The 24,716-nt window shown below is 38.7% G+C and overlaps 2 protein-coding genes across 2 annotated transcripts; one reads left to right on the plus strand and one right to left on the minus strand.

The window, feature by feature from the left end:
* Window positions 1–2,914: 2,914 nt before the first annotated feature.
* On the minus strand, window positions 2,915–19,111 carry LOC131424771 (protocadherin gamma-A1). Its single transcript, XM_058584273.1, has one exon. It carries the CDS (start codon window positions 10,193–10,195, stop codon window positions 7,763–7,765), a length of 2,433 nt encoding a protein of 810 aa, XP_058440256.1. The 5' UTR covers window positions 10,196–19,111; the 3' UTR covers window positions 2,915–7,762.
* A 7-nt stretch (window positions 19,112–19,118) lies between these two features.
* On the plus strand, window positions 19,119–21,392 carry Taf7 (TATA-box binding protein associated factor 7). The gene is made up of 2 exons (XM_046460453.2): window positions 19,119–19,385; window positions 19,792–21,392. The coding sequence occupies exon 2, from the start codon at window positions 19,862–19,864 to the stop codon at window positions 20,909–20,911; it is 1,050 nt and encodes a 349-aa protein (XP_046316409.1). The 5' UTR covers window positions 19,119–19,385; window positions 19,792–19,861; the 3' UTR covers window positions 20,912–21,392.
* The last annotated feature ends 3,324 nt before the right edge of the window (window positions 21,393–24,716 follow it).

The raw sequence follows: 24,716 nt of genomic DNA on the forward strand, positions 1-24,716 counted from the left end.
TGCTAAGAAGTCCACAGTTCAATCTGTAGTACCAAAAGAAAATAAAACTATATTTCTAAATTTCCATTTTAATAGGTAAGGACATGCAAATTAGGAAAATAAAGAACTTCACTGACAAATGAAAAGAAAAATATTAAGACCAAGTGAGAAAGAACTAACCAAGATGTTCATTATTTATACAAAAATTCAAATATGAGCCCAAAGTCTTGTTTTAAAGAAGAGTATTGAGTCAAAATGAAATCTAACTTCCACATTTTTAAGACAGAAATAATTGTTTAATTCATGCAGATGATTTGTCCAGGGGTAGAAAAGTGGGAGAAAGCAGATATTCCAGTTCTCTGAGGCAGTGTTTTTTTTTTTTTGTTTTTTTTTTTGATTACCTAAATACCACCATCACCTCTTAACGACTGGTTTTCACCAATTACTCGATTGGCTTCTACTCTGTCTTACAGCCTGTGAACACGTGAAATTACCTAGGAATAATTTTCCAGGACTCATTTACTAAAAAATAAATACATCCTCAAGGAAATATGGATAAAATGGGTATAGTAACAGTGCAGACAACTCAATAATTGGCTAATTTTTTTTCAAGCAAAATACCTAATAAGCAAGTTCTGAAAATATGTTTACCTGAAATGTTTTATCTCCTTTTTCATCAAGTAGAGATTGAGGTGCTGATAGAAAATCCTTTTTCTCACAGCTCTCTTGGCTGATGAGCGTGTCTGCATAGTTGGGCTGAGGGAAGATCAGGTGGCTCTGCCGTGAGTCTGCGGTGAGGGAGACTTCATGGGAATAAGTCTGCAGGAAAGCGTGCACTCCATCCACACCCATGAAGTGCGAGGTGGGTACACCTGCCAGCTTGTCTCCAGCAGTCTGAAGCTGGCGGGAAGAGTGCCAGCGATGCAGCCTGAGTGTCAACAGCACTATGACAAAGGCCAGGAAAACACAGGAGACAGCGGCTACTGCCACTACCAGGTAGAGTGTGATGTCTGAATTATCTGGATCAGCAGGTGTTTCAATGCTGCCCAAGTCTGCCAGGACCTCGGGGATGCTGTCTGCCACAGCTATTGTAAGTGTGACTGTGGCCGAGAGAGGGGGCTGGCCATGGTCCTGAACAGCCATCACGAGACTCTGTTTGAGTGCATCTCTATCTATCAGGGCCCTTGCGGTGCGCACCTCTCCAGTGTGCAGCCCTACAGAGAAAAGCCCAGGCTCACTGGCCTTCAGCAAGCGGTATGACAACCAGGCATTCTGGCCTGAGTCTCTGTCTACTGCCACCACCTTAGTTACCAGGTATCCTGGCTCTGCAGAGCGGGGTGCCAGCTCCACACCAGTGGATCCATCAGTTGGGAGGGTAGGATACAGGATCTCAGGCACATTGTCATTCTGGTCCACCAAGAACAGGTTCAAGGATACATTGCTACTGAGTGGAGGGTTACCACTGTCCAGCGCTATCACCCACAGCTGCATATCTTGGAATTCCTCATAATCAAAGGAGCGAAGAGCATAAAGGACCCCAGTGTCAGAGTTGATAGAGATGTAAGAGGACAGGGGTGCTCCTTGAAAGGTGTCCTCTGCTAAAGAATAAGTTACACGGGCATTGTCATCACTGTCGGGGTCATCAGCCAACACTGAAAAGATGGAGGTGCCTCTGGGATTGTTTTCCAAAATATAGGCAGAATAGGACCTGCTGCGGAATGTGGGCGGGTTGTCATTGATGTCAGCCACCTGCAGCAAAACATGAGCATCTGTGGATAGAGGTGGGTTCCCGCCATCTTTAGCAGTTAAAGTGATGTTATAAAAGGAAAACTGTTCCCTGTCAAGAGTTGTGGTTGTAACCAGTCGGTGGTAATTGTCCACTGACCTTTCTAACTTGAAAGGAAGTTTCTCTGGGAGTGAACATGTGACAAAAGCATTCTGTCCAGAGTCTCTATCATGTACATTGAAAAGTGCAATTATGGTTCCTGGAGGAGAGTCTTCAGGAACTGAGCTAGTAGCAGATGTCATGTAAAATTCTGGGGCATTGTCATTAACGTCCAGAACTGTTACAATAACCTTTGTTCTGGTCAGAAGGCCTGGACCATCCTGAGCTTCAATATCAATTTCATGTAACTTAGCATCCTCATAGTCGAGACTTTTTATGATTGTTATATCTCCAGATGACTTAAGCTCAAATATCTCTGCTTTTTCTCCAGGAGGTTTCTCTCGGAAATATGTGACTTGAGCATTATATCCCTCATCCGAATCAGTGGCGGTCACTGTGAGTATCCGGGTGCCTACAGGCATATTCTCTGGAACGCTTACATGGTACTCTGGCTGTGTAAAAACCGGAGCATTATCATTTGCATCTAGGACCTTGACACGGATGCGGCAGGTTCCAGATCTGACCGGGTCACCCCCGTCAGAAGCGACCAGAATGAAATGGTGAACTGCCTCTTTCTCACGATCCAGAGCACGCTCCAGCACTAGCTCGGGGTATTTGTTCCCATCAGTTCCGCTTCGCACATCCAGAGAAAAATGGTCATTTGAGTTGAGTTCATACTTCTTCAGGGTATTCTCTCCTACATCCGCATCATGCGCACTCTTAAGAGGAATCCGGAATCCTGGTGTATTCATTTCACTTATTTTTAGCTCCAGTTCCTCTACTCCAAAGCGAGGGGCATTATCATTAATATCTGTTATTTCCACCTCTACTGAATAAATGGTCAATTTATCTTCCAGTAGTATGTTAAAGTTCACCAAACACCGCTCGCTCTGAGCGCAGAGCTCCTCCCGGTCTATTCTGTCTGCAGTGATCAAACTCCCACTTCGTGGGTCCAAAGCAAAGAGCTGTGTCCTACCTCTGGAGACGATGCGAACTCCCCGCTCTGCCAGTACCAGGGGCTCCCAGCTCAAGTCCTTGGCAATGTTGCCCACGAAGGAGCCTTTGTCGATCTCCTCTGGCACAGAATAGCGAATTTGCCCAGCTTCTGCCTCCCAAAGGTCGGCCAAGAGAAGACACAGCAGGACCAGACTTCTGTAGTGCAGTGACCTTTGCAGAGACGCCATTTCCCTTTGCAGAGCCGCGGTGTTTTCTTTTAAGTCCACTTCCAGCATCCAGTGAGGAATTCCGCCGATCTTTATTTCCCAGGGTCTGAGACAACCAGCACCTACAAGACCCAGGTCTCCGTGGTGAGAACTAACGGGCTGCCGGACTGAGTTTCTTCGCCATCCCGGAGCTTGCGGACCAAATGCCAGCCCTTTATGTTGTGGAAGCGGTATTGTTGGGTTGGTTGTCTCCCTGCCTTTTACTCCTTATGTGGTAAACAGCGACGCTCAGAGGCCTAGATAGTTTCTGCACCCGCTCAGGCAAATCCCGGTTATATCTTGTTGATGTTTGGCTGTGACTTTTTAAAAATTGCTTTAAAGACAATTACAGTCCTAAGACACTTTAGAAATAAATCTTTGAAGCTAGAACTCTTCTTCTCAGAATTAATAACAGTGGTCTAAGTGTATGTGACCTTGATAGTAGTTGCTAGAGTATTATTGAATGCTCAAGTAATTAACTCTACAGTTGCTCTCGTTTCAAACATTTTCCACCCCTTATTTGTACAGAGACAAAAAAAAAAAAAAGATCCATTTAAAAACACTAGCTATATTTTCTTCTAAGGTTATATGTTTTGAATTTCTGTGCTTGATGGTTTCGGATTCAAGTTCCAAATCTGTATTTACTGAATCATCAGACCCTTAATTTGGCATATGTACTTCACACTTTATTTGATCCAGGCTGGAGATGGAAACAATGAACCTGTTCTCAGGAAACTTGAAAGATTGGAGAGGACACACAATAGTAAAGAAGGTCTTATTATAGAGTATAATAACGGCTATGACATAAGGTGGGCAATGGGGGCATACAGAGGTAGGCTATTCAGCCTATATTTAGGGATCAAGAAAGACTTCCAGGACATGATTGGAGATGAATCCTAAACAGTGCAATTGGATAGACAAAGAGGCTTGAATAATGTTCTAGAATCTCAGAGACAGCATGGAATGTTATGGAAACTGAAGATGGCTTTGTTAATTAGATAAAACTTGAGCAGGAAGGGGTTCTCATCATAGCCTAGGAATCAATCATTCAAAGATGTCTGAGGTTGCTAATTCCTTTTCCTGATATTTATTTTTTCTAAGGGCATAAAATACAACACATGTGTGTCTTTTGCATTTTTATGTACTCCTGTATAATATGTTTATTTCAAAAATATATTTGAAAAATTTAAAAAATACAGACTAGTACAGAAAATACAATGGTCAAAGTTTATGTGCATACCAGTTGACTTTATCAAATCTTGACATGTTGCCATATGTAAATGAGATTGGTTTTCAAACCTTATTTTGAGTAATTTCAGATTTATAGAAAAGTTATAAAAACAGCGCAAAGAATTCTCATGTATAGTTATCCCTTGATATCTGAGGAGGATTAGCTCTAGGGCTCTAGTAGATACTGAAATCTAAGGATACTCAAGTCTTGTATATAAAATAGCATAGCATTTCCATGTATATCCTTCTGTACACTTTAAGTCATCTCTAGATTACAAATAATACCTAATATGATGTAAATGCTATATAAATAGTTGTTATACTTTATTGTTTAGGGAATAATGACAAGATTGCCTGTACATGTTCAATATAGATGTAATTTTTTTTTCAAATATTTTCAATCTATGATTGGTTGAATCGACAGACATGAAATCTGAGGATATGGATTTCATGTCTTCACTCACATTTCCCCAAATATTAACATTTTGGTTTCATGTTCTCCCCTGCCACCCCAGAATCAGAGTAAGTTTCAGACATGATACTTCATTTTAAAATACTTCCTTGTATTTTTTTAGAATTAAGAACATTCTACCATTACCAAAATATGATAAAAATTATCAGATTTTTGTTAGTTGTTATAATAATGACATTTTAAAGCAAAATAAAAATTGTCTGGCTTAGGATCCAATCCAGGGCCACACACTGCATTTAATTATGTCTTTTTAGTAGCACTTAATCTGAGGCAGTTTATCAGGCTTTTTAAATATTCCATGACTTTATACTTTTGAAGAACACTAGTCAGCATTTTGTAAAATGTCTTTCATTAGGGTTTATCTGATTCTTTTTCCTGATTAGATTCAGGTTATAGCACAAATACTACAGGAATGATGATGTATTCTTCTCAGTGCATCTTATCAGGAGGTACATGATATATTTGTCCCAGTACTGTTAATATTAACTTTGATCACTAGGGTAACTTCCTTGTAACTTCCAGCTCTCCCTATTGTAAAATTATTGTGTTTCCCTTTGTAATTAATAACTTTCTTACAGAGAGATACTTTGAGACTAAGGTAAATACTCCATTTCTAAAAAGGCATTGACCATTTATAATTCTTTCCTGAAATTTTAAAAATGAAACCATGGGAAGAGATGAGGTATTTTTGTACTCTTTTTTAGTAACAGCCACATTTCTCCCTCTGTAGAACTAATCAACATCCAGGATACAGAACCACATTTATTATTCCCATCCATGCTTTTATTTTATATTTTGCAGTGTTAGGGATTGATCCCAAGACCATATCAAGTGTTCTACCTCTGAGCTATATCTCCAGCTCCATGTTTTTATTCTTTAACTACATATACTTGCATCCATACATTTTTGCTTATTTGAAATTCAATAGTAGCATGCCATATTTATTCTGTGAGTCACTTTCTCCTCATCATTACATTTTGAAATTTATTTATGTTACATTCTTTTTATTTGCTGTATAAAACCACATTAATGTGAAAAATCATAAAAATGTATTCCTGTTTATCTATAATAGGGTATTAAATTACTTATTTCATGATACTTTCTTTTCTTTTGATTTCCTTCCCTCTTTTTCCTCTTTGTTATTGCACCAACAGGCAAAAACTAGACATCTCTCCATATATACAAATTTTTTCCTAGGCCAAGGATATCAACTAGAAACCATTCCTGGGTCAAGTCACATGCACATTGCTTCAGTTATCTTTGCTGTATAATAAACCATTCCTAAAATTTAGTGGCTTAATACAACTTGGATTCATTTGTTCAATAATCTTCCATCTGGGACGGGATGAGTTGTTTCAGTTCTTTTGCTAGCTTGCTTGTGGTCACTGTATAGCATCATCTGAGGACTGGGCTCAGCTGGTATACTGAGGTATCTGGGAGACTGTTTTTATAGTCTCATGGCCTCTCCTTCTCCACATAGCTTTTACATGTGGATTTTAAAAAAACATCATCTTACCAGCAGGGTAAGTGGACTTGATTTCTTGAAAATTTGCAGTAAAGTACATATAACAAAATTTCCCACTTTGATCACTTTAAGTTGTGATTCGTGACATTAAATACAATCATATTACATTATTGTGTAACTATCACCACTATTCACCCCCAGAACTGTTTCATCCTCCCCAACTGAAACTCTGTATTAAACACAAGCTCCTGTTCCCCTCCCTCCAGCACTTGGCAACCATAATTCTACTTTTGTCTCTGTGAATTTGAATAATGTAGGAGCCTCATATAAGAGGAATCCTACAGTATTTGTCCTTCTATGACTGGTATTTCACCTAGTACAATGTCTCTAATGTTCATCGTGTCTCATTACGGCAAAATTTCCCCCTTTTCCTTCCTTTTTAATCTGTATTTATACATGTATGTATGTATATTTGTATATATGTATATGATGTACATGTGTGTATACACACACATATATAACATTTTGTTTATCCATCCATCTGTCAGTGGGCACTTGGGAGTGCTTCCACCTTTTGGCTGTTGTGAATAATGTTGCCATGAATGTGGATATACAGATAAATTGTTAGAGTCTGTAAACAAGTCAGGATGGCAAATATCATCAAAATGTATTCCTATCACTTCTTTTGGGCTTACTCCTTTACAATGTATTTCTTCCTGTTGAGTTAATACAACTTAAAATGGAATATATACTTGATTTTTGTTAGTCATTTTCATTACAGGCATAATGTACAATAAGGAGGCTTTAAAAGTTCTCAAGTTGCAAGATAAATTTTCTGTGGTTCACTTTGTCCCTCATTTTGGAAATTACTTAAATTGATGTATTCTTCAGCATTCATAAAATATCTCATAATAAAAGATTAAACAAAGGACCAAGATATTCAACAACAATTTAAAATTGCAGCTTATATCAATTTCTGTAATTTTAAATTAACATAACTGAAAATACTACTTTAGACAATCTTCACCTTTTCAAATGTTGCTAAATAAAATACTACAACATCCTGACAGATGATATCTGCTTTAAATAAATTATCAGATGCTTATAACTTAAGGAAATGAGAAAGTAGTATTAGTCTTCTAAATATTGGCCAGCCTTTTCTAGATAAACTCCATTTCTTTCAGATAAGAAGACAATAAACTCAAAACAATGAAATAATTTGGCCAGAATCAAGCCAGAAAATGTTAGAAGCTAGATTTCCTGATTTCCTAGTATGGTGCTCTTTCCAAAAGAACATGCAGCACTATACACCTACTCTTCTTCTCTATCTCCTACCTATGATTACAGATGTCTTTTCAATGTGAAAATAATAATAAATAATGAATGTAAATTGTAATCCTGTTTAATCACGATTCTCCAATGATTGTAATAGAAATCTACTAGGGCACATGAGAAAAAAAAACTGTAGTAAAAAGTGAAAGTAAGTAAGTAAAAAAAAATTACTTAAATCTAGATAGTTTATAAAGTTACTACAAGATTACCTGAGAAAATATTTCCTTTTTATCTTCAAGTAAAGACTGCGGTACTGATAGAAAATCCTTTTTCTCACAGCTCTCCTGACTGATGAGTGTGTCTGCATAGTTGGGCTGAGGGAAGATCAGGTGACTCTTCCTGGAGTCCGTGGTGAGGGAGACCTCGTGGGAATAGGTCTGCAGGAAAGCACGAACTCCTTCTATGCCCACAAAGTGTGAGGCAGGCATGCCTTCTAACCCACTGCCTGCTGCCTGGAGCAAACGTGTTGAGTGCCAGCGCCGAAGTCTGAGTGCCAGCAGCACAGTGACAAAAGCAAGAAAGACACAGGAGACAGTAGCCACTGCCACCACCAGGTACAGCGTGAGGTCTGAGTCTTCAGGGTTGGCAATGGTACTGATGCTGCTCAGGTCTGCCAGGATGTCAGGGATGCTGTCTGCCACAGCTATGGTGAGTGTGACTGTGGCTGAAAGAAGGGGCTGGCCATGGTCCTGGACAGCTACCACAAGACTCTGCTTGAGAGCATCTCTGTCTAGCAGGGCCCTTGCTGTACGCACCTCACCTGTGTGCAGCCCCACTGAGAAAAGCCCTGGCTCACTGGCCTTGAGCAGGCGATAGGACAGCCATGCATTCTGACCTGAATCTCTGTCTACTGCCACCACTTTGGTCACCAGGTATCCAGGCTCTGCAGAGCGGGGTGCCAGCTCTACGCCAGTGGAACCATCCGTAGGAAGGACAGGGTACAGGATCTCTGGAGTATTGTCATTCTGGTCCAGGATGAATAGGCTAAGTGACACATTGCTGCTGAGTGGTGGGTTCCCACTATCTTGGGCTGTCACTCTCAGTTGCAAGTTCTGGAACTGTTCATAGTCAAAAGATCGCAATGTGTAAATGACCCCAGTGTCAGAGTTGATGGAGAGGTAGGAGGACAAAGGTGCTCCCTGAATGATGTCCTCCACCAGGGAGTAAGTGATTTGAGCATTTTCATTGCTGTCGATATCCTGGGCTCTCACTGAGAAGATAGAGGCCCCTCTGGGGTTATTTTCAGGAATGTAGATAGAATAGAAGTCCTGATAGAAAAGCGGGGGATTGTCATTGATGTCTGTCACTAGGAGCAAAACGTGAGTTTGGGTAGACAGAGTTGGATTTCCCTGATCTGTTGCTGTTACTGTGATGTTGTACTCAGAAGTAAGTTCTCTGTCCAGTGTTCTTTCTGTTACTAAACGGTAATAATTATCAACTAACTTTTCCAATTTAAAAGGTAGATTTTCAGGAATGGAGCATGTGATATGACCATTTTCTCCTGAGTCCTGGTCATGCACATTGATAAGAGCAATTATGGTCCCAGGAGGAAAATTTTCTGGGACTGCAGTGGTAACAGAAGTGATACTCACTTCTGGGGCATTATCATTTACATCCAAAACTTTGATTAGCACCTTAGCTCTGGCCATGAGTCCAGCACCATCCTGAGCTTGAATTTCCATTGGATAAATTTTGTATTCTTCAAAATCCAGTGGTTCTTTATTTGATATTTCTCCTGTGTATGAATTCAACTGAAATACTTGGGCCACTTTGTGGTCTATATTATGAAAGGAGTATGTTACTTCTCCATTGGCTCCCTCATCTGGATCAGTGGCATTTACCATGAGTAACTGGGTGCCTAGTGGGACATTTTCAGGGACACTCGTTTGATATTCTGCCTGAGTAAAGGCTGGAGGGTTATCATTCACATCCACCACCTGAACACGAATGCGGACGGTCCCTGAATGAACTGGGCTGCCCCCATCAGAGGCAGTGAGCACAAGGTGGTGAACAGCTTCTTCTTCTCTGTCTAGCGGACTCTGCAGCACCATCTCTGGATGTTGGGGCCCATCAGGTCCATGTTGCACATCCAGGGAGAAATGAGGGTTGTAACTGAGCTGGTAGCTCTGGAGTGAGTTCATACCCACATCAAGGTCTTTCCCAAAAGGAAGAGGGATCCTGGTACCTGGAGTCGTTATTTCATTCATTTTAAATTCCAGTTCTTCAAACTGGAATTGTGGAGTGTTGTCATTAATATCAATTATTTCTACTTCAATAGGGAAAAGTTTCATTTCATCCTCAACAAGGATGTTAAAACTCACCAGACACCGTGCGCTCTGGGCACAGAGCTCCTCCCGGTCTATCCTGCCTGCGGTGACCAAGCTGCCGCTTCGCGGGTTCAAAGAGAAAAGCTGCGTCCTACCTCTGGAGACGATGCGGACTCCGCGCTCCGCCAGCTCCTGGGGCTCCAGCCCCAGGTCCTTGGCAATGTTGCCCACGAAGGAACCTTTGTCTGTTTCTTCTGGCACTGAGTATAGGATATTCCTGGCACTGGCTGCCAACAGCAGCTCCAGAAAAAGGCACAGCATCACCATCCCGCTGCAGCGGGTCAGCTTCGCCGGAATCGCCATTGCTCTCTGGATTCGTAATTTCTCAGTCTAGCATCAAAGGGTATCCTTTCTCTGCTTTTCAGAGGCTACATTACCTCAATTTTCAAGACAATTCCGAACACAGAGTCATCCAGAATTAGGGTTTGGGCAGCCTCAGATAGACACTTTTATTTCGTGGCAAGTGATGAAGGTCTAAAGAGGAACAATTTTTTTTTTTTTTTAAATTGGGCGTGCGTGTAGTGCTGGTATTGCCAGATTGGTGAACAGCGACGCCCAGAGTTCTAACCAGTTACTGCACTCCTAGAAAAGCTTTTTCGTTCACCTGATAACATGTTTTCCTAAATCTTAGCTTACTGTAAAGGGAATAATTAATCATTTACCATATATGTAAGAAAAGGAGAAGCGATGTTCACTTAAAAGTATGTAAAGGTGACCCAATTGCAATATGTGGGAGAATCCCAGTATTGCCAAGTTATCTGCTTTCTCTGTTTGCCATTCAGGGAATAAGGGTTAAGAACTTTCTCATACCACAAAGAGGAGAAAACTGTCCCTCCACCTTTTCTGTTGTATATGTTTTTTTCTGCTAGGAGGAATCAGGGGCACTGGACCACTGCACCACATCCCCAGCCCTATTTTGAATTTTATTTAGAGACAGGGTCTCACTGGGTTGCTTAGCGACTGGCATTTACTGAGGCTGGCTTTGAACTCATGATCCTCCTGCCTCAGCCTCCTGGATGGCTGGGATTACCGGCCTGAGTCACCGCAACTGGCTCTGTTGTATATCTTGACTACTTGATAATTTGTCAGGTCACACAAAGCAATTTCTTTTTGAAGGATGAAAAACATTGGAGGGAGAAAAGCTTTTAGAATGTAAGTTAAACTTTCAAAAATTGGATCACACTGTTTCTTTTCCATCGTGCTTTGAATATTCACAAAATCCTTGGGATTTTGAAGATGATGTTTTAATTCGATCCATATTTTTCTTCTCTTTTGGAAGTGTCTATATATTGTGGGGCTTTTTAAAAAATTAAATTCATCCAAAGCTAATATATTTTGACTAAGATAACTTGGGCTCTTGGAATTTCATTTACAAACATTACATGAATATATAATTTAGAACTCAAATTTAAGAGACAGGTATGACAATATTCTTCATAAGTGAAAAGAAAAAAGGCCACAATCTTTATTTTAAGGCAGTCTATAAGGATAGTGTTATTCTCTAATAATCACACAATATTTTCTACAAAGAAATTGGTTTTCTTAAATAGCAGTATTTTTTAATTAAGAAAATGAGAACATTGGCTTCTTTCTTTTACTCATTGCAGTATTAGAAAAAGGTTACTATCTAAAATGTCTCAGGCTTAGAGTGAGTTGTTTATCTTTATCCAACCATTAAATGATATGCTCTCTGCACTCCAGAGTTTTCAGGAACATTTTCAAGAACAACTTGAGCCAGATCCTGGCAGCCAACACTTAGACATCATTTTTAAGAAAGATTCAGAATATGAGGAAAGAAATAATCAAAGGCCACAGGAATCATTAAGAGAATTTTTGTTCTTGTTAAACCAATTGTGCAGTTTCTTATTTTTAAAAAATATTTATTTGGTTGTCAGTGGACTTTATTTTATTTATTCACATGTGGTGCTGGGAATCAAACTATTGCCTCACACATGCTAGGCAAGTGGTCTACCACTGGCCACAATCCCAGCCCCAGTTTCTCAATTTTTAAAAAACAAGTATATGAAGCCCAAGGGTAGTAGTAATTTGAAGATGCAATAAGCCTCCTTCAATATTGCAAGGAAGGAACTCTTTAATAGGTACCCCCATAACTTTACACAACGTACACTAATTGCACACAAAACTTTTCTCTGAGTGAATTGTGAGCAAATGAGACAAATCAAAATACACATAAAACCAGAAAGTTAAACTTGAAGTGCCCCCTACACTCAACAACAGAAGACAAACAGTGATGATTTACAAAAGGATGTACTAAATAAATATATTAAAACTCACACGAATACATTTGAATCCAATGTAACATTTAAGGCTTCTTTTTTGCTGACACTATAGAGAATATCTAGTTGAAAGATGCTTGAATTAATTTTAAGGAACAAAAATTTTATGTTTGAAACCACACAGAGATTGTAGGAAGGGAAGCAAACTTCTTCTTTTAAATTGGGGGCAAGTCCAAATCCTATCTTGGACTAGAGGCCAGGCTGAAAGTATCCCCTACTGTCAGGGCTACAGGAGTGTTGCTGGTGTAGGGTGATATCCGGAGTCCTTGTGAAGAAGAGTACCAAGAGCAAGGTAAGACTTAAGTTCTGCCTGTCTGGCAGCGGTTTCTAGCAGCAACTTCTGATAACTGTTGGCCAATACCAGACACAGTGTGATGATTTGTCACTGTGGGAGGTGACCAGAAAACTCTGTCTCTGTTACTATTAGCAGCATAATACACACATAACTAATGTGAATCCCTAGGTTGAAGAACTAAGTTAGCTGGCCTGAAATATGTGGTAGAACAGTCAACTCTTGTTCCCAGTTGGTCTCCACTTTGGTAACTGGATAACCAGGACTGTAGTGTGCAGTGCAGTGTCAAAGAAGGCCTCATCTAGCTGTAGCTCCTGATAGCATCCTCCTTGCACTTTCAAAGAAGTTATTCACCATTACAGGGAGGCTCAGGATGACACTGAGCCTGTTAAACCCTGATCACTACTCCCAGAATCAGTTCAAAGTTAGTATCAATGAACACCACTGCATTTTGCACTCACTAACATAGGACAACAGTGCCTCTCAGTGCCAGATCTCTGGTCAGGAAGAAATAGGAGGTATGGAGAGCCCTAAGACCTGGTCAGAAGTGCTAAATTGTTTGATAAAGGTCTCTGTGGGTATTCCTGGTCACCTGGATCAAAAAGGAGGCCTTCAGAAAACCAGAGCATTTTCAAAGCATGCAGGGTGAGGCTTGTGCTGGAGGACAAGGATAGCTTATTTTGGGGGACATGGGAGGGACTCTGATAGTGACATTGTAGATTAGAATCTTCTTCCAGCTTAGAATTCCATCAGTAGGTAACAAATAATTACATACTAATTCTTGGAGGTGAATTTTTTGCCAATGGGATCATTCCTCCCTACACGAATTTTTACCTCTTCATTTAAGCAGGGTGGTCAGTTCTGTTGTTCTGGTTAGGCAATCACAGTTCTAATCTCTAATAGGACTAGACACCTGGCTGAGAGTCACCTGTATTGCATTATAGTTCTGGATCTTCATTTCAACTAGGACTCTGAAATAGCTCCCGAGCTCTTCCACTCTTAATTTTCTATCTCATGCTGTTCCTGTCATTTTTTTTTCAAATTCAAGCATTACTGTAATTTTGGAGCAGCAGGTATATTCTGTATGCTCTGCAAGACTGTGCAGAAAGTGTAGGAGAACTCTACCTTAAAGATGTCATCAGATCAAGGAGGATCACTCGAAGAATTCAAGGTGGTGAAGGGTATGTTCTGCAGGCTGGGCTCTACCCTGTATGTCATGGTCCAATATGCAAGGTCTGACATTTGCATCCAATGCTTTCTCTTGCTTAGAGCTGTTCTGTCCCATGCTCACCACTAAGAAGTGGCAGCTCTGGTTCTCTGCTCCAAGGTTTCTTCAATAGCAATTCAGAATATTTATTGCTTGAGTGCTCTCCTTTAGTTCTGGGAGTTGGAGGAATGGTTGTTGAAACTAATCTAATAAAGTTAAAGTTACTACCAATATCCAAATCTGATGGCTTTAAACAATGAACCAATTAAGCTGTTTTCCAGAATTTCCAAAACAAAATGTTTGTACCAAAAGCCATTATATTATCATTTATATCCAGGATGACTATGTATGAATCAAAAACTTTCATCTGATTTTCAGTGAATTTGATTTTCAAATTCGAGTGGCTTAGACACTTCCTTAGGCATTTCTGCTATATCCATCCTGTCATTCTCAAGTAGATCTCTGCTTTCTTTGGTAGGTAAGAGGATTATCAGCACTTACCAGTAGTTTCTGGTCACCGAGATGCAGATTCCCCACATTTAGAATCACAGACTTCTTTCCAAGAATATCACCAAGTTTTTTGGCAGTATAAAGTCAGCAGGCAGGGAAATCGCGCTTCCTGTGCGCTGCCAGCTGCCGGTGTATGGATAGGGCTTCTTCCTCTTTTGTTCCCGGTGCTGCTCAGACCCGAATACCCTCGCTGCGGTTGCTCTCTGTTTCCGGATTACAAAGGCGCTCTGGGGTGGAAGTGGAGGTGCAGCGGCTCACTCAGGGTCAGGGTCATTAAATATCCTGACGTTTGGGACCTATTTGGAACAGACTATTGGGGAGAGGACTGCATTCTTCTCCTGAGATATTTCTCAAAACACAGTTGGCTGTGTCAGAGTCGCCAGTGGATTGTTTTGCTTCACTCCAGCTACTGGCTGGCCGACAGCGGCACCCAGAGGCCCAGAATGAAATGTCCCACATGTTATTTCCGGAACATTATTTGCTTAATTTTAGGGACTTGTAGATTACCAGTATGAAAGGGTGCAAATTTATTTGCTTTAGTATGAAAGGGTGCAAATCACGATTTAAGTTGGACAAAATAAAATAAAAGTCTTTCCACAGAATCTAAACCAAACGTTTTAGTTTATTAAATGTTAACTTAAGATTCTTGCAGAATTTTTCCCCTTGTCTCTTTTTTGCCCTTTGTGCTGGGGATCAAACTATGGCCTCATGCATGCTAGGCAGGCACTCTGTCACTAAGATACATCCCCAGACCTTGATATTCTGTTTTTGAAGAAGACAATATAATACTGAAGCTTCTTCTTCTTAAAAAAAAAAAAAAGGTTACTAGAGAAATTATTCATTGAAAAAGAATTGTACATTATTAAAAGAAAAGTTTACCACAAGTTCAACACAATAAATTTGCTCTATAAAAATGTAGAAAATACTTATAAAACTAAAATCACCAGTAATTGCATTATATAATTAGATATAAGAATTTAAATTTGATGCCTATTAATAGTTTTCAATATGTATATACTTTTTTTGGTACCAGGTATTGAACTCAGGGGCAATTAACCACTGAGCCACATCCCCAGCCTTTTTTTGTATTTCATTGATATTATTGGTTTGTCAGTCCCCTTTCCTTTCTTTTAATATTTCCTTTTAGTTTTGGTGTCCACCCTCCATATACCTAAAGGGAAGTTTAATCTATTCATAGCTGTAGTAGATTCTGATCAATATAAACCAAGAATCCCTCACTGAGGGATACAGGCTTAAATAATAAGCTTAATGTAGGATCTCTCAACTCTTTTTTTTTTTTCCTTTTTGGTACTAGGGATTGAACTCAGGGGTACTTAACCACTGAGCCACATCCCTAGCCCTATTTTGTATTTTATTAGAAACAGGGTCTCACTGAGTTGCTTAGTGCCTTACTGTTGCTGAGTCTGGTTTTGAACTCACAATTCTCCTGTCTCAGCCTCCAGAGCCACTGGGATTACAGGTGTACACCACTGTGCCTGGCAACTCTGCTAATATTTAGAGACAGCTAATTCTTTGTTGTGGTGTGGGGACTGTTCTGTGCCTTTCAGTATGTTCAGCAGGATCCTTGACCTCTGCCTAATAGTTATCAGTAGATTCCATTCCCATATTACCAAATATAATCGCCTCACAATTTTAAGAAAGTCATAGCATATTTTCTCAGTAGGCATTATTGAGTCATAGATAGATCCATGACCAAGTCAGTGCAATCCAATCAAAAGACTTTGGTTTAGGGAAGGCTACTCTTGTCATGGACTAGTAAGGAGTTTTTCAGTCACTGCCAACATGTTTCTTGTGACCACAACTCTTGGACATTTAAAAGGAGAAGAGGGCAGACTGAAAGGATAATAAAAAAAGTGTAAATAGACACTTATTCTTCAAAATTAGAAGAGAAAAACAGTTTGTGTTAGTCATGATTGTATCATGCCCCAAGGCAATTATTCTTCAAGGATCATCATCTGCTACATGTGGTTATTGAGCACATGAAAAATGGCTACTTTAAACTGAGTTATAAGTGTAAAATGCACACTAGATTTGAAGATTTAGTAAAATACAAGAATGTAAAATGTATCAATAATAATTTTTATATAAATTATGTTATGCTAGTATTTTAGGTATATAGTTATTGAAATTAATTTCACTTGTTTCTTTTCGCCACTCTAATGTGGCTACTAATCAATTAATTGATTAATAAATTTTGATGCAGTGGTTCAAATCCAGGGCCTCATGCATTCTAGGCAAGCATTCTACCACTGAACCACACCCCCATCCCCTATATAATTTAAAATTACATCTGTGGCTCACATATGGAGCCCACATTAGATTTTTACTGGACAGGATACTCTAGTCTACTTGGTTTTTGAGACAATAGATTTTCTTATTGTTTAAACCACTATTGGTTAAGTTTTTATATATTTTTTAATAGAAGCATCTACTTGATATAGGAACTGTTAACCTGCTTTTTACTTTTAAAATATATGGTAATATAGCAATAGAGAAGTTTGCTTTTTGGAGGGATGTTTGCTATTTTTTAACTTCCATAATTTTCTACCCCCCAAATATAAGCAGTACTTCTTCCATCGTCTCCAAAGAAAAAGAAGCTCTTTAAGGAACTTGAAAGTTTATTAAAGAGAATTTTCAAACAAACAGGATTAGCAGTGTCCTGTCATACTCCTTAATAATACAAAAGAAGCCTTCGGAAGACTTGTTACTGCACTGGGGAATTTACTGCTCTCTCCAATCTTCCATTCACTGGTTTTACAGATATTCATGGAACAATCACAGTAGAGTAATTCTTTCATAAATTCAGAGTGTTTCTATATTTCTAATGGATTTTGGGGAAAAGAACAACTATATTTTAAGATGATAGTAATATGGCAGAGGCTTTACTTTTAGGGTAAACATAAACATAACTCCCCAAAAGACAGCATTTAGAAAATGTGTAAAACTCAAAAGCAGATAATATATTTCAGAATTGAAGGAGGCAGATACTTTAGGAAAACTTTAGTTAATCCTTTTAATTATCTTAGACAATCATCCATCTCAAAAATTAATTAACTAAAATATGCCATAAATTTGGCCAATCAGAATTGCATAGAATTTATTTTCAAGTTACCTTCTGTTACAAAAATATATGAGCATAATAAAACTCTAAGAAATGAAAATCCAACGTTTGGATTAGAGCTGGGGTTGTAGCTTAGTGGTAGAGCACTTGCCTTGCATGCATGAGGCACTGGGTTCAATCCTCAGCACCACATAAAAATAGATAAATAAAGATATCGTGTCCACCTACAACTAAAAAAACTTTTTTTTTAATACTTTTGAGTATTTTCATGTATAAGCATAGTTTCACATTTTATACAGTTAAGTAAAGCACTATGCATAGGTTAGTAAGTTAAACTCTAATATCTATAGAATAAGTAAAATCAGACATAATTAAGCACAAGTGAAAAAGTTTCATCTTCAAAAGAGAAGACATAGATCATCCTGGAAACTTTAGATGAAGCAGACAGAAAACATTCTTCAACACTTTATGGAACAAAAAGAAATAATGTAATTACTTGAAAGGTCATAATTTCTCCTTTAAAGTCAACATAAAAATCAAACTGGTGGCAAGTTCCTCATAACAATTGACACCATCCTTAGAGAGGAAATCTATAGAAAAGTGGATCTATCTCATTTTAAGGTGACATTCAACCTCTTCTCTCTCACAAATCATTGTAGGATTTAGATTATATTCATGTTCTTTCTAGATGGATCAGATATTTCATTCTATTAGCAAAAAAAAATTTGGTCTGTGTATCTCCTATATTATCATACTAGGCACTGGAACACAATGAGCAATACAGAAAAGCTTACTACCAAGGAGGCTTGAATCTAGTATAAGGAAGAAAAGTAAATAAATAAAAAATATAGGGAATTTTGGAAATCTTAATCACATTTAAAAGAGTTATGTTGATTTAGATGAAGTTGTTATTAATATTTTAGAGGATAGAAATTACTTTTTTAACCATGCTGGGGAAGAAAATGTAAATGACTTTGATGCTCTAACAAACATATCCTAAAAAAATAAGTGAAAATGGATATAAAGAAGTGGAAGCTGTTAAAGTTATACCAAAGTATTATAAATACATATTGATGAAAACCTGACATCCATAGAACAGAGAGCAGAAAACAGCAAAACCATAAAGCTAATGTGAAAAATATCCCAAAGGAACTTAAAATTACTTGAGAGACAAGGCATAATATTTCAATTATATACAACACTTTAATCAGACCTTCTATCAGACAATTCTGTCCTTAATAAACCTCTGCTTCCCAAAGAACACTAACTTCTCTGTTTACATTTATAGCTCAATCAAGCACATTAAAAAGAAAAATCACCTCTGGTCCTTTGGAGTCCTCCAAAATAGAAATAAACCTAGAGGCTTAGTTCCCCTCCAGGCAATTTCAAAATTAAGAAAATACAGACATATAGAATCATATAGTAGGTAGCAAATCCTCATCACTCCATTGGTTCAGGCACTTTAAAATCCATTTTGTGGTTAGTTACAAATTCTTGTAGCTGCACCAGATTGGATACACCCAAGGGAGGATCTGAGATGTTTTCAGTAGCAAAGATGCTTTCTGCAAGAATCCCCTATCTCCGGTAATCACCCGGAAGACTAGAAGCTATCCCGCCCCACAGCGATTCGGTAAAAGTGCTGACTTAGCGGGGAGCAAATTTGTCTTTCTTGGAACAGACATCTTTTATTTTCCAAACCAAGCCTCTTCTGAAGTCATTTTCCGCCCTTAAGTTTTCTCCCGAAGAGAAGAGATTGCGCAGGACAGCGTCATTGCGGCTGCGCGCGCTGAGGCAGCAGATACTTCCGCTCTGGCGAGCTGTCAATTTCTTCTCCGCCGCTGCGAACAGGGGGTTGCTGAAGTGCTGAGCATTTGGCTCAGAGCAGCGGCTTTAGGCGAGATTTTGCGCAGCTTGTTAGAGCTCCTTTCACCGTTAATCTGTAGCGTATCACTTTGCCAAGCAGCAGGAAGAACAAAGAGATCGAAAAGGAGACGCTTGGCTCCCGGAGGCTTTGCTGCTCAGAGCCGCTGGCGCTTTGCTCCCATCTGCTTCCTCTTTCGCTTGGCTCCGGGCAGAGAAGCTGAATGTGTAATCAGCAGTGGATTGTAAGTACCGGAGGCGAAGAAAGCTCACTGCGCCCGGCTTTTGAATATTTTTTATTCCGGGAGAGTTTGTGGATTGGGATTGTTTGCTGGGCCTTGCTTTCTGTGCCGAAAATCCACTCCGCGGGAGCCGCCATTTGCTTTCTGCTTGCTGTCTTGCTTGCTCTGTCTGCTTTGTCCGGCAGCGGCATCTAGAGGTTGGAACTTGGCATTGCATCTAATAGACTTAAGAACTTTGTGAATAAGCCAAAGTGTCAATAACATCCCGCGCTCTTATCACCTTAGAGAGAAGACTTGTGGCTTATTAAGTCAACTTAGACGCTTACTTGCTATTCTGCTTAGCTGCTTTTCTACTTAGAACTCTTGTAATTAAAGATTTCAGTTCATAACACACTGATCTTTTTAACAGTTGCAGTAGCTGGAACTTTTTAGTGCAACAAGTGTTTATTAGAGGAGAAGTGAGCCACAAAGAAGTAAAGATGAGTAAGAGCAAAGATGACGCTCCTCATGAACTAGAGAGCCAGTTTATCTTACGCCTACCTCCAGAATACGCCTCTACAGTGAGGAGAGCAGTACAGTCTGGCCATGTCAACCTCAAGGACAGACTGACAATTGAGTTACACCCCGATGGCCGTCATGGAATTGTTAGAGTGGACCGGGTTCCATTGGCCTCAAAATTGGTAGATCTGCCATGTGTTATGGAAAGCTTGAAAACCATTGACAAGAAAACCTTTTACAAGACAGCCGATATCTGTCAGATGCTTGTATCCACAGTTGATGGTGACCTGTATCCTCCTGTGGAAGAACCAGTTGCTACTACTGATCCCAAAGCAAACAAGAAAAAAGATAAGGACAAAGAGAAAAAGTTTGTCTGGAACCATGGAATTACTCTGCCACTGAAAAATGTCAGAAAGAGAAGGTTCCGGAAGACAGCAAAGAAGAAGTATATTGAATCTCCAGATGTGGAAAAAGAAGTGAAGCGGTTGCTGAGTACAGATGCTGAAGCTGTCAGTACTCGTTGGGAAATAATTGCTGAAGATGAAACAAAAGAGACAGAAAATCAAGGCCTTGATATCTCATCTCCAGGAATGTCTGGCCATAGACAGGGCCATGACTCATTGGAACATGATGAGCTTCGAGAGATATTCAATGATCTCAGCAGCAGCAGTGAAGATGAAGATGAGACACAACATCAAGATGAAGAAGATATAAACATCATTGACACTGAAGAAGATCTGGAGAGACAGCTACAGGATAAGCTAAATGAATCAGATGAACAACATCAAGAAAATGAAGGAACCAATCAACTGGTTATGGGAATTCAGAAACAGATTGATAATATGAAAGGCAAGCTCCAAGAGACCCAGGACAGAGCAAAACGACAAGAGGATCTCATCATGAAAGTGGAAAACCTGGCTCTCAAGAACAGGTTCCAGGCTGTGTTAGATGAACTCAAACAAAAGGAAGACCGAGAAAAGGAGCAGCTTAGTTCTTTGCAAGAAGAATTAGAATCACTTTTAGAGAAGTGATGAAGAGTATTGATACTTAATTTCAGTCCTGAGACTGGAAGGTCTTGGTTTCATCATTTGGATATTAAGACTTTTCAGTACTTCCCATTCCCTCTAATGTTAGAAGTTATGTTGAATTATCTCAGAAGTTTTTTTTTTTTTTTAAGAGCTACTTTGCTATGTGTTTATTCTTTAGGAAGTAAGATTGCATAGACCGTTGCTTTTGGAAAGTCATAAAATCAGTGATTTGAACAATTTAGCTTTAATCATAGTTTCATTTGCAGGACTTGCTCCTGTTTATTTTACAGAAGCTGTTATTTTCTCTTTTGCTATCTGAGATCAATAGGAAGAAATTGATCTGTTGGCAGCTATTTACATATGTTTTTCATACATTACCTATTTTCTTAGCTTCTTAAAGCAATTCCCCACATGAAGGGATGCAAGTCATTTTCATAAAATTGTTTCTAATAGTAAATAAAAGCAACTAATTTTCATGTTATAATGTATCTTGTTCTTTTATGGGTGGTGGGAATCAAGGTGGGTTCTTGGAGGAGTTTAAGGACTGAAGAATGTGATCCTATTTTGCAGGTAAAGAAGCAGTTCTGTTGGGTTTTCAGAAAAAGGAATGTTGTAGGGGCAAAGAAATTGGAAACACCATCTGCTTTATAAGGTTCCAATACACCTGTTACATATGGAGATGGGGAACATAGGTAAATAGCCTTCCTAAACTATCCTAATTTTTATAGATGAAGGATTGTTTCTGCCCTTTTCAAAAAGCACTAACCTTAAACTTATCTCCATATAATACTGGAAACAAAGCAATGACAGTCTAATGAACAATTCCATTGTTGGGGACTAAGATTCTATTCCTAATTCTTTTCAATTTAATTCCTTCTATTATTTAATATGATAACTAAAGGGATCCTTGTTGTTTCATCAAAATTGCCCACAAAGAAGTAAGTACAGTGGTCTGGTAATCAAATTTTCTTAATTTTCATATTCACTTAAATTTTCCAATCTCAAAAGCCTCTTCTTCAGAGCTACATTGGAAAAAATCAGTGATAAAATGTGGAATTGTTACATTTCTGACAGATTGGTATATAAAAAGCCTTAGTGGATGTGTTGAAGTAAGTGTGTTTAGGCTCATTTAAATTTTCTGTTTGTCAGGAACCATTAGTGATGAGGTGTTTTTAAAAATAATTTAACCAGGGAAGGGAATATAGCTCAGTAGAGTGTTTGCCTCACATGCATGCACAAGGCCCTGTGCTTGATCTCCAGAACTACAAAAAAACAAACAAACAAACAAACAAAAAAAAAACAGACTTCAAGTCTACAATCATAATTGCTGATATTTGGAACTTTCACAGGGGTAATTTTTCTCACAGCTGATCATTTTGTTTTACCAAATTTTTTTTCACAAGTTTAAGACTTCAATATAGAATGGATGCTTAAATAAGATTTCCCTCAATATTTAGGTTTTGGAATTTTTTCTTGTTTGAAAATAATAAAAAGGAGGTTTTCTTAATATGCTACTGTGGAAGGAGACAAATTCCAATTTTAGTACATCTAGGTAATTTGCTACTATTTAATAAGATAACATAGGAAACCTTACTACCTTACTTGGCTTTCCAGTGGATCTTTTATCAGATAATTATCAAGATCTCAAGAAAGTTCCTATGACTCAGTGACAGATGAGTTTCATCAAAATTGAAAAGATGCTGGTTACATTAACAGAATAGCCTACTGATCTCACTGTTCAGTTATTAACTGCTGATTCTCAAATACACATTTCTAAGCCTGATCTCTTCTGAGCTTCAGATTTAGTATATTCAGCTGTTTACTGGAATCACATGAAAGTATCACTCAGGTACTGCAACTCTACATTTTCAAAACAGAACTCATCTTTTCCTGAAAACTTGCCCTTCTTGTATTTCAGTGAAAATAAATGCCACTACCATCCACCCCAACTGTTGAATCTAGAAATTTGGGCTATAAGGTTTGACTTCTGCCTTTCCCTCACTATTTATAAAGAGCATTCAGGCATTCAATCACACTGCTATTGTCTTATTTCAATCCATTTTGTCTCTTGCTTAGTAAATGACAATAGCTTCCTGTGTGTGTGTATAAACGTTTTACCATCTGCTTTTTTTTTTCCCCCTAGTACTAGGGATTGAACCCAGGACCTCACATGTTAGGCAGGCACTCAATTATGAAACTATGTCTCATCCCCAGCTTTTTAAATTTTTGAGTCAGAATCTTGCTGATGCCCAGGCTGGCCTCCAACTGATGAGCTTCCTGTCTCAGCCTCCTGAGGAGCTGGGATTGCAGGCTTACACTATTGCACATCCTTGGCCCCAAATGATCTTTCTAACATTTAATCATGTCACTTCCATGTCTGAAATCTTGGGTGGTACATCTTTGCTCTCAGGTTGAAGTTTTATGTCTCTTAAGAAAATGTGTAAGATTATGAATTTTCCACTTACCTCTTCAGCCTAAGTTCACCACATGCCTTTACTATACTGTTAATCCATCCTGCACCTATTTACATTTTTTCAAGGAGTTTTTACTCTTTCTTACCTAGGCCTGAGTGCCTTTTAACAAGGTGGTTCACTCTACCTGGAAGACTCTGAGTCTCAACTATCACATACAGCAAGTTTTTCTTGACCTCATATCTAGTTTAAGTGACTCTTGTGGCTTTGCCTGTACTCTGTGCTTCCCACTTTTAGTCATTGCACAACACTGGATATGGATGTGGATGTTTCTCACATTTAGTAACTATAATCCCATGCGTACTCTAGTATGCACTTTTCATAGTAAAATATAAATTACCTGTTGCTCATATCCCCCAATACTGTATATATTCACTGAGAGACATGTTTTAATTTTTTAAATCTTTGTTTCAATAATTCTTTTATTTTTATTGGTTCTTAATTAGACATGGCAGTAGAATCCATTTTGATAAAATTATACAAGCATGAAATATATCTTATTCTAATTAGGATCCTTTGTGGGTTGGCATGGTGGTGGAATTCACATAGGTATGTTCATACGTGTACATAGGAAAATTGTTAGATTTAAAACATTTTCTTTCTAGTTTTATAGTATGCCTTTATTGTATTTGTTTATTTACTTATTTTTGTGGCACTGGGGATTGAACTCAGGGCCTTGTGCATGTGAGGCAAACACTGTACCAACTGAGCTATATCCCCAGTCCCTTGTTTTTTTTGTTTTTTTTTTTTAAATGTGGTGCTAAGGATTGAACCCAGTTCCTTACACATGCTAGGCGAGCACTCTGTCACTGAGCACTCTGTCACCCAGCCCAAAACTGTTGGATTTATTCTACTCTTTTCTATTCCTCTCCCTTCCTTTCATTTCCCTTTAATCTACTGAATTTCTTCCCCTCTCCCCTTTATTGTGGTTTAGTTTCCACATATCAGTGAAAACATTTGACTTTTGGTTTTTTGCTTATTTCACTTAGCATGATAGTCTCCAGATACATCCATTTTACTAGCATATGGCAAAGTCATTCTTTTTTAAGAAATGCTTTATTTTCTCTGAAGTATCCTATTAGTCACAGTTAACTTACTAAAGTATAATACAGAGATTAAAATCTTAAGGTTAAGAGATGTAGTACCTAAGGGCCGGGGTTATGGCTCGGTGGTAGAGTGTTCGCCTAGCATATGTGAGGCTTTGGGTTCAAAAATACCACATAAAAATGAACAGATAAAATAAAGGTATTGTGTCAACTACAACTAAAAAAAATATTTTTAAAAAAGAGATGTAGTACCTACATATTATTATCCCAGCTCAGTGATCTATTAGTTGT

This window comes from Marmota monax, unplaced genomic scaffold, assembly GCF_021218885.2.
Source record: "Marmota monax isolate L192 unplaced genomic scaffold, Marmota_monax_Labrador192_F-V1.1 WCK01_AAM20220418_F8-fsc00006, whole genome shotgun sequence".
NCBI lineage: Eukaryota > Metazoa > Chordata > Mammalia > Rodentia > Sciuridae > Marmota > Marmota monax.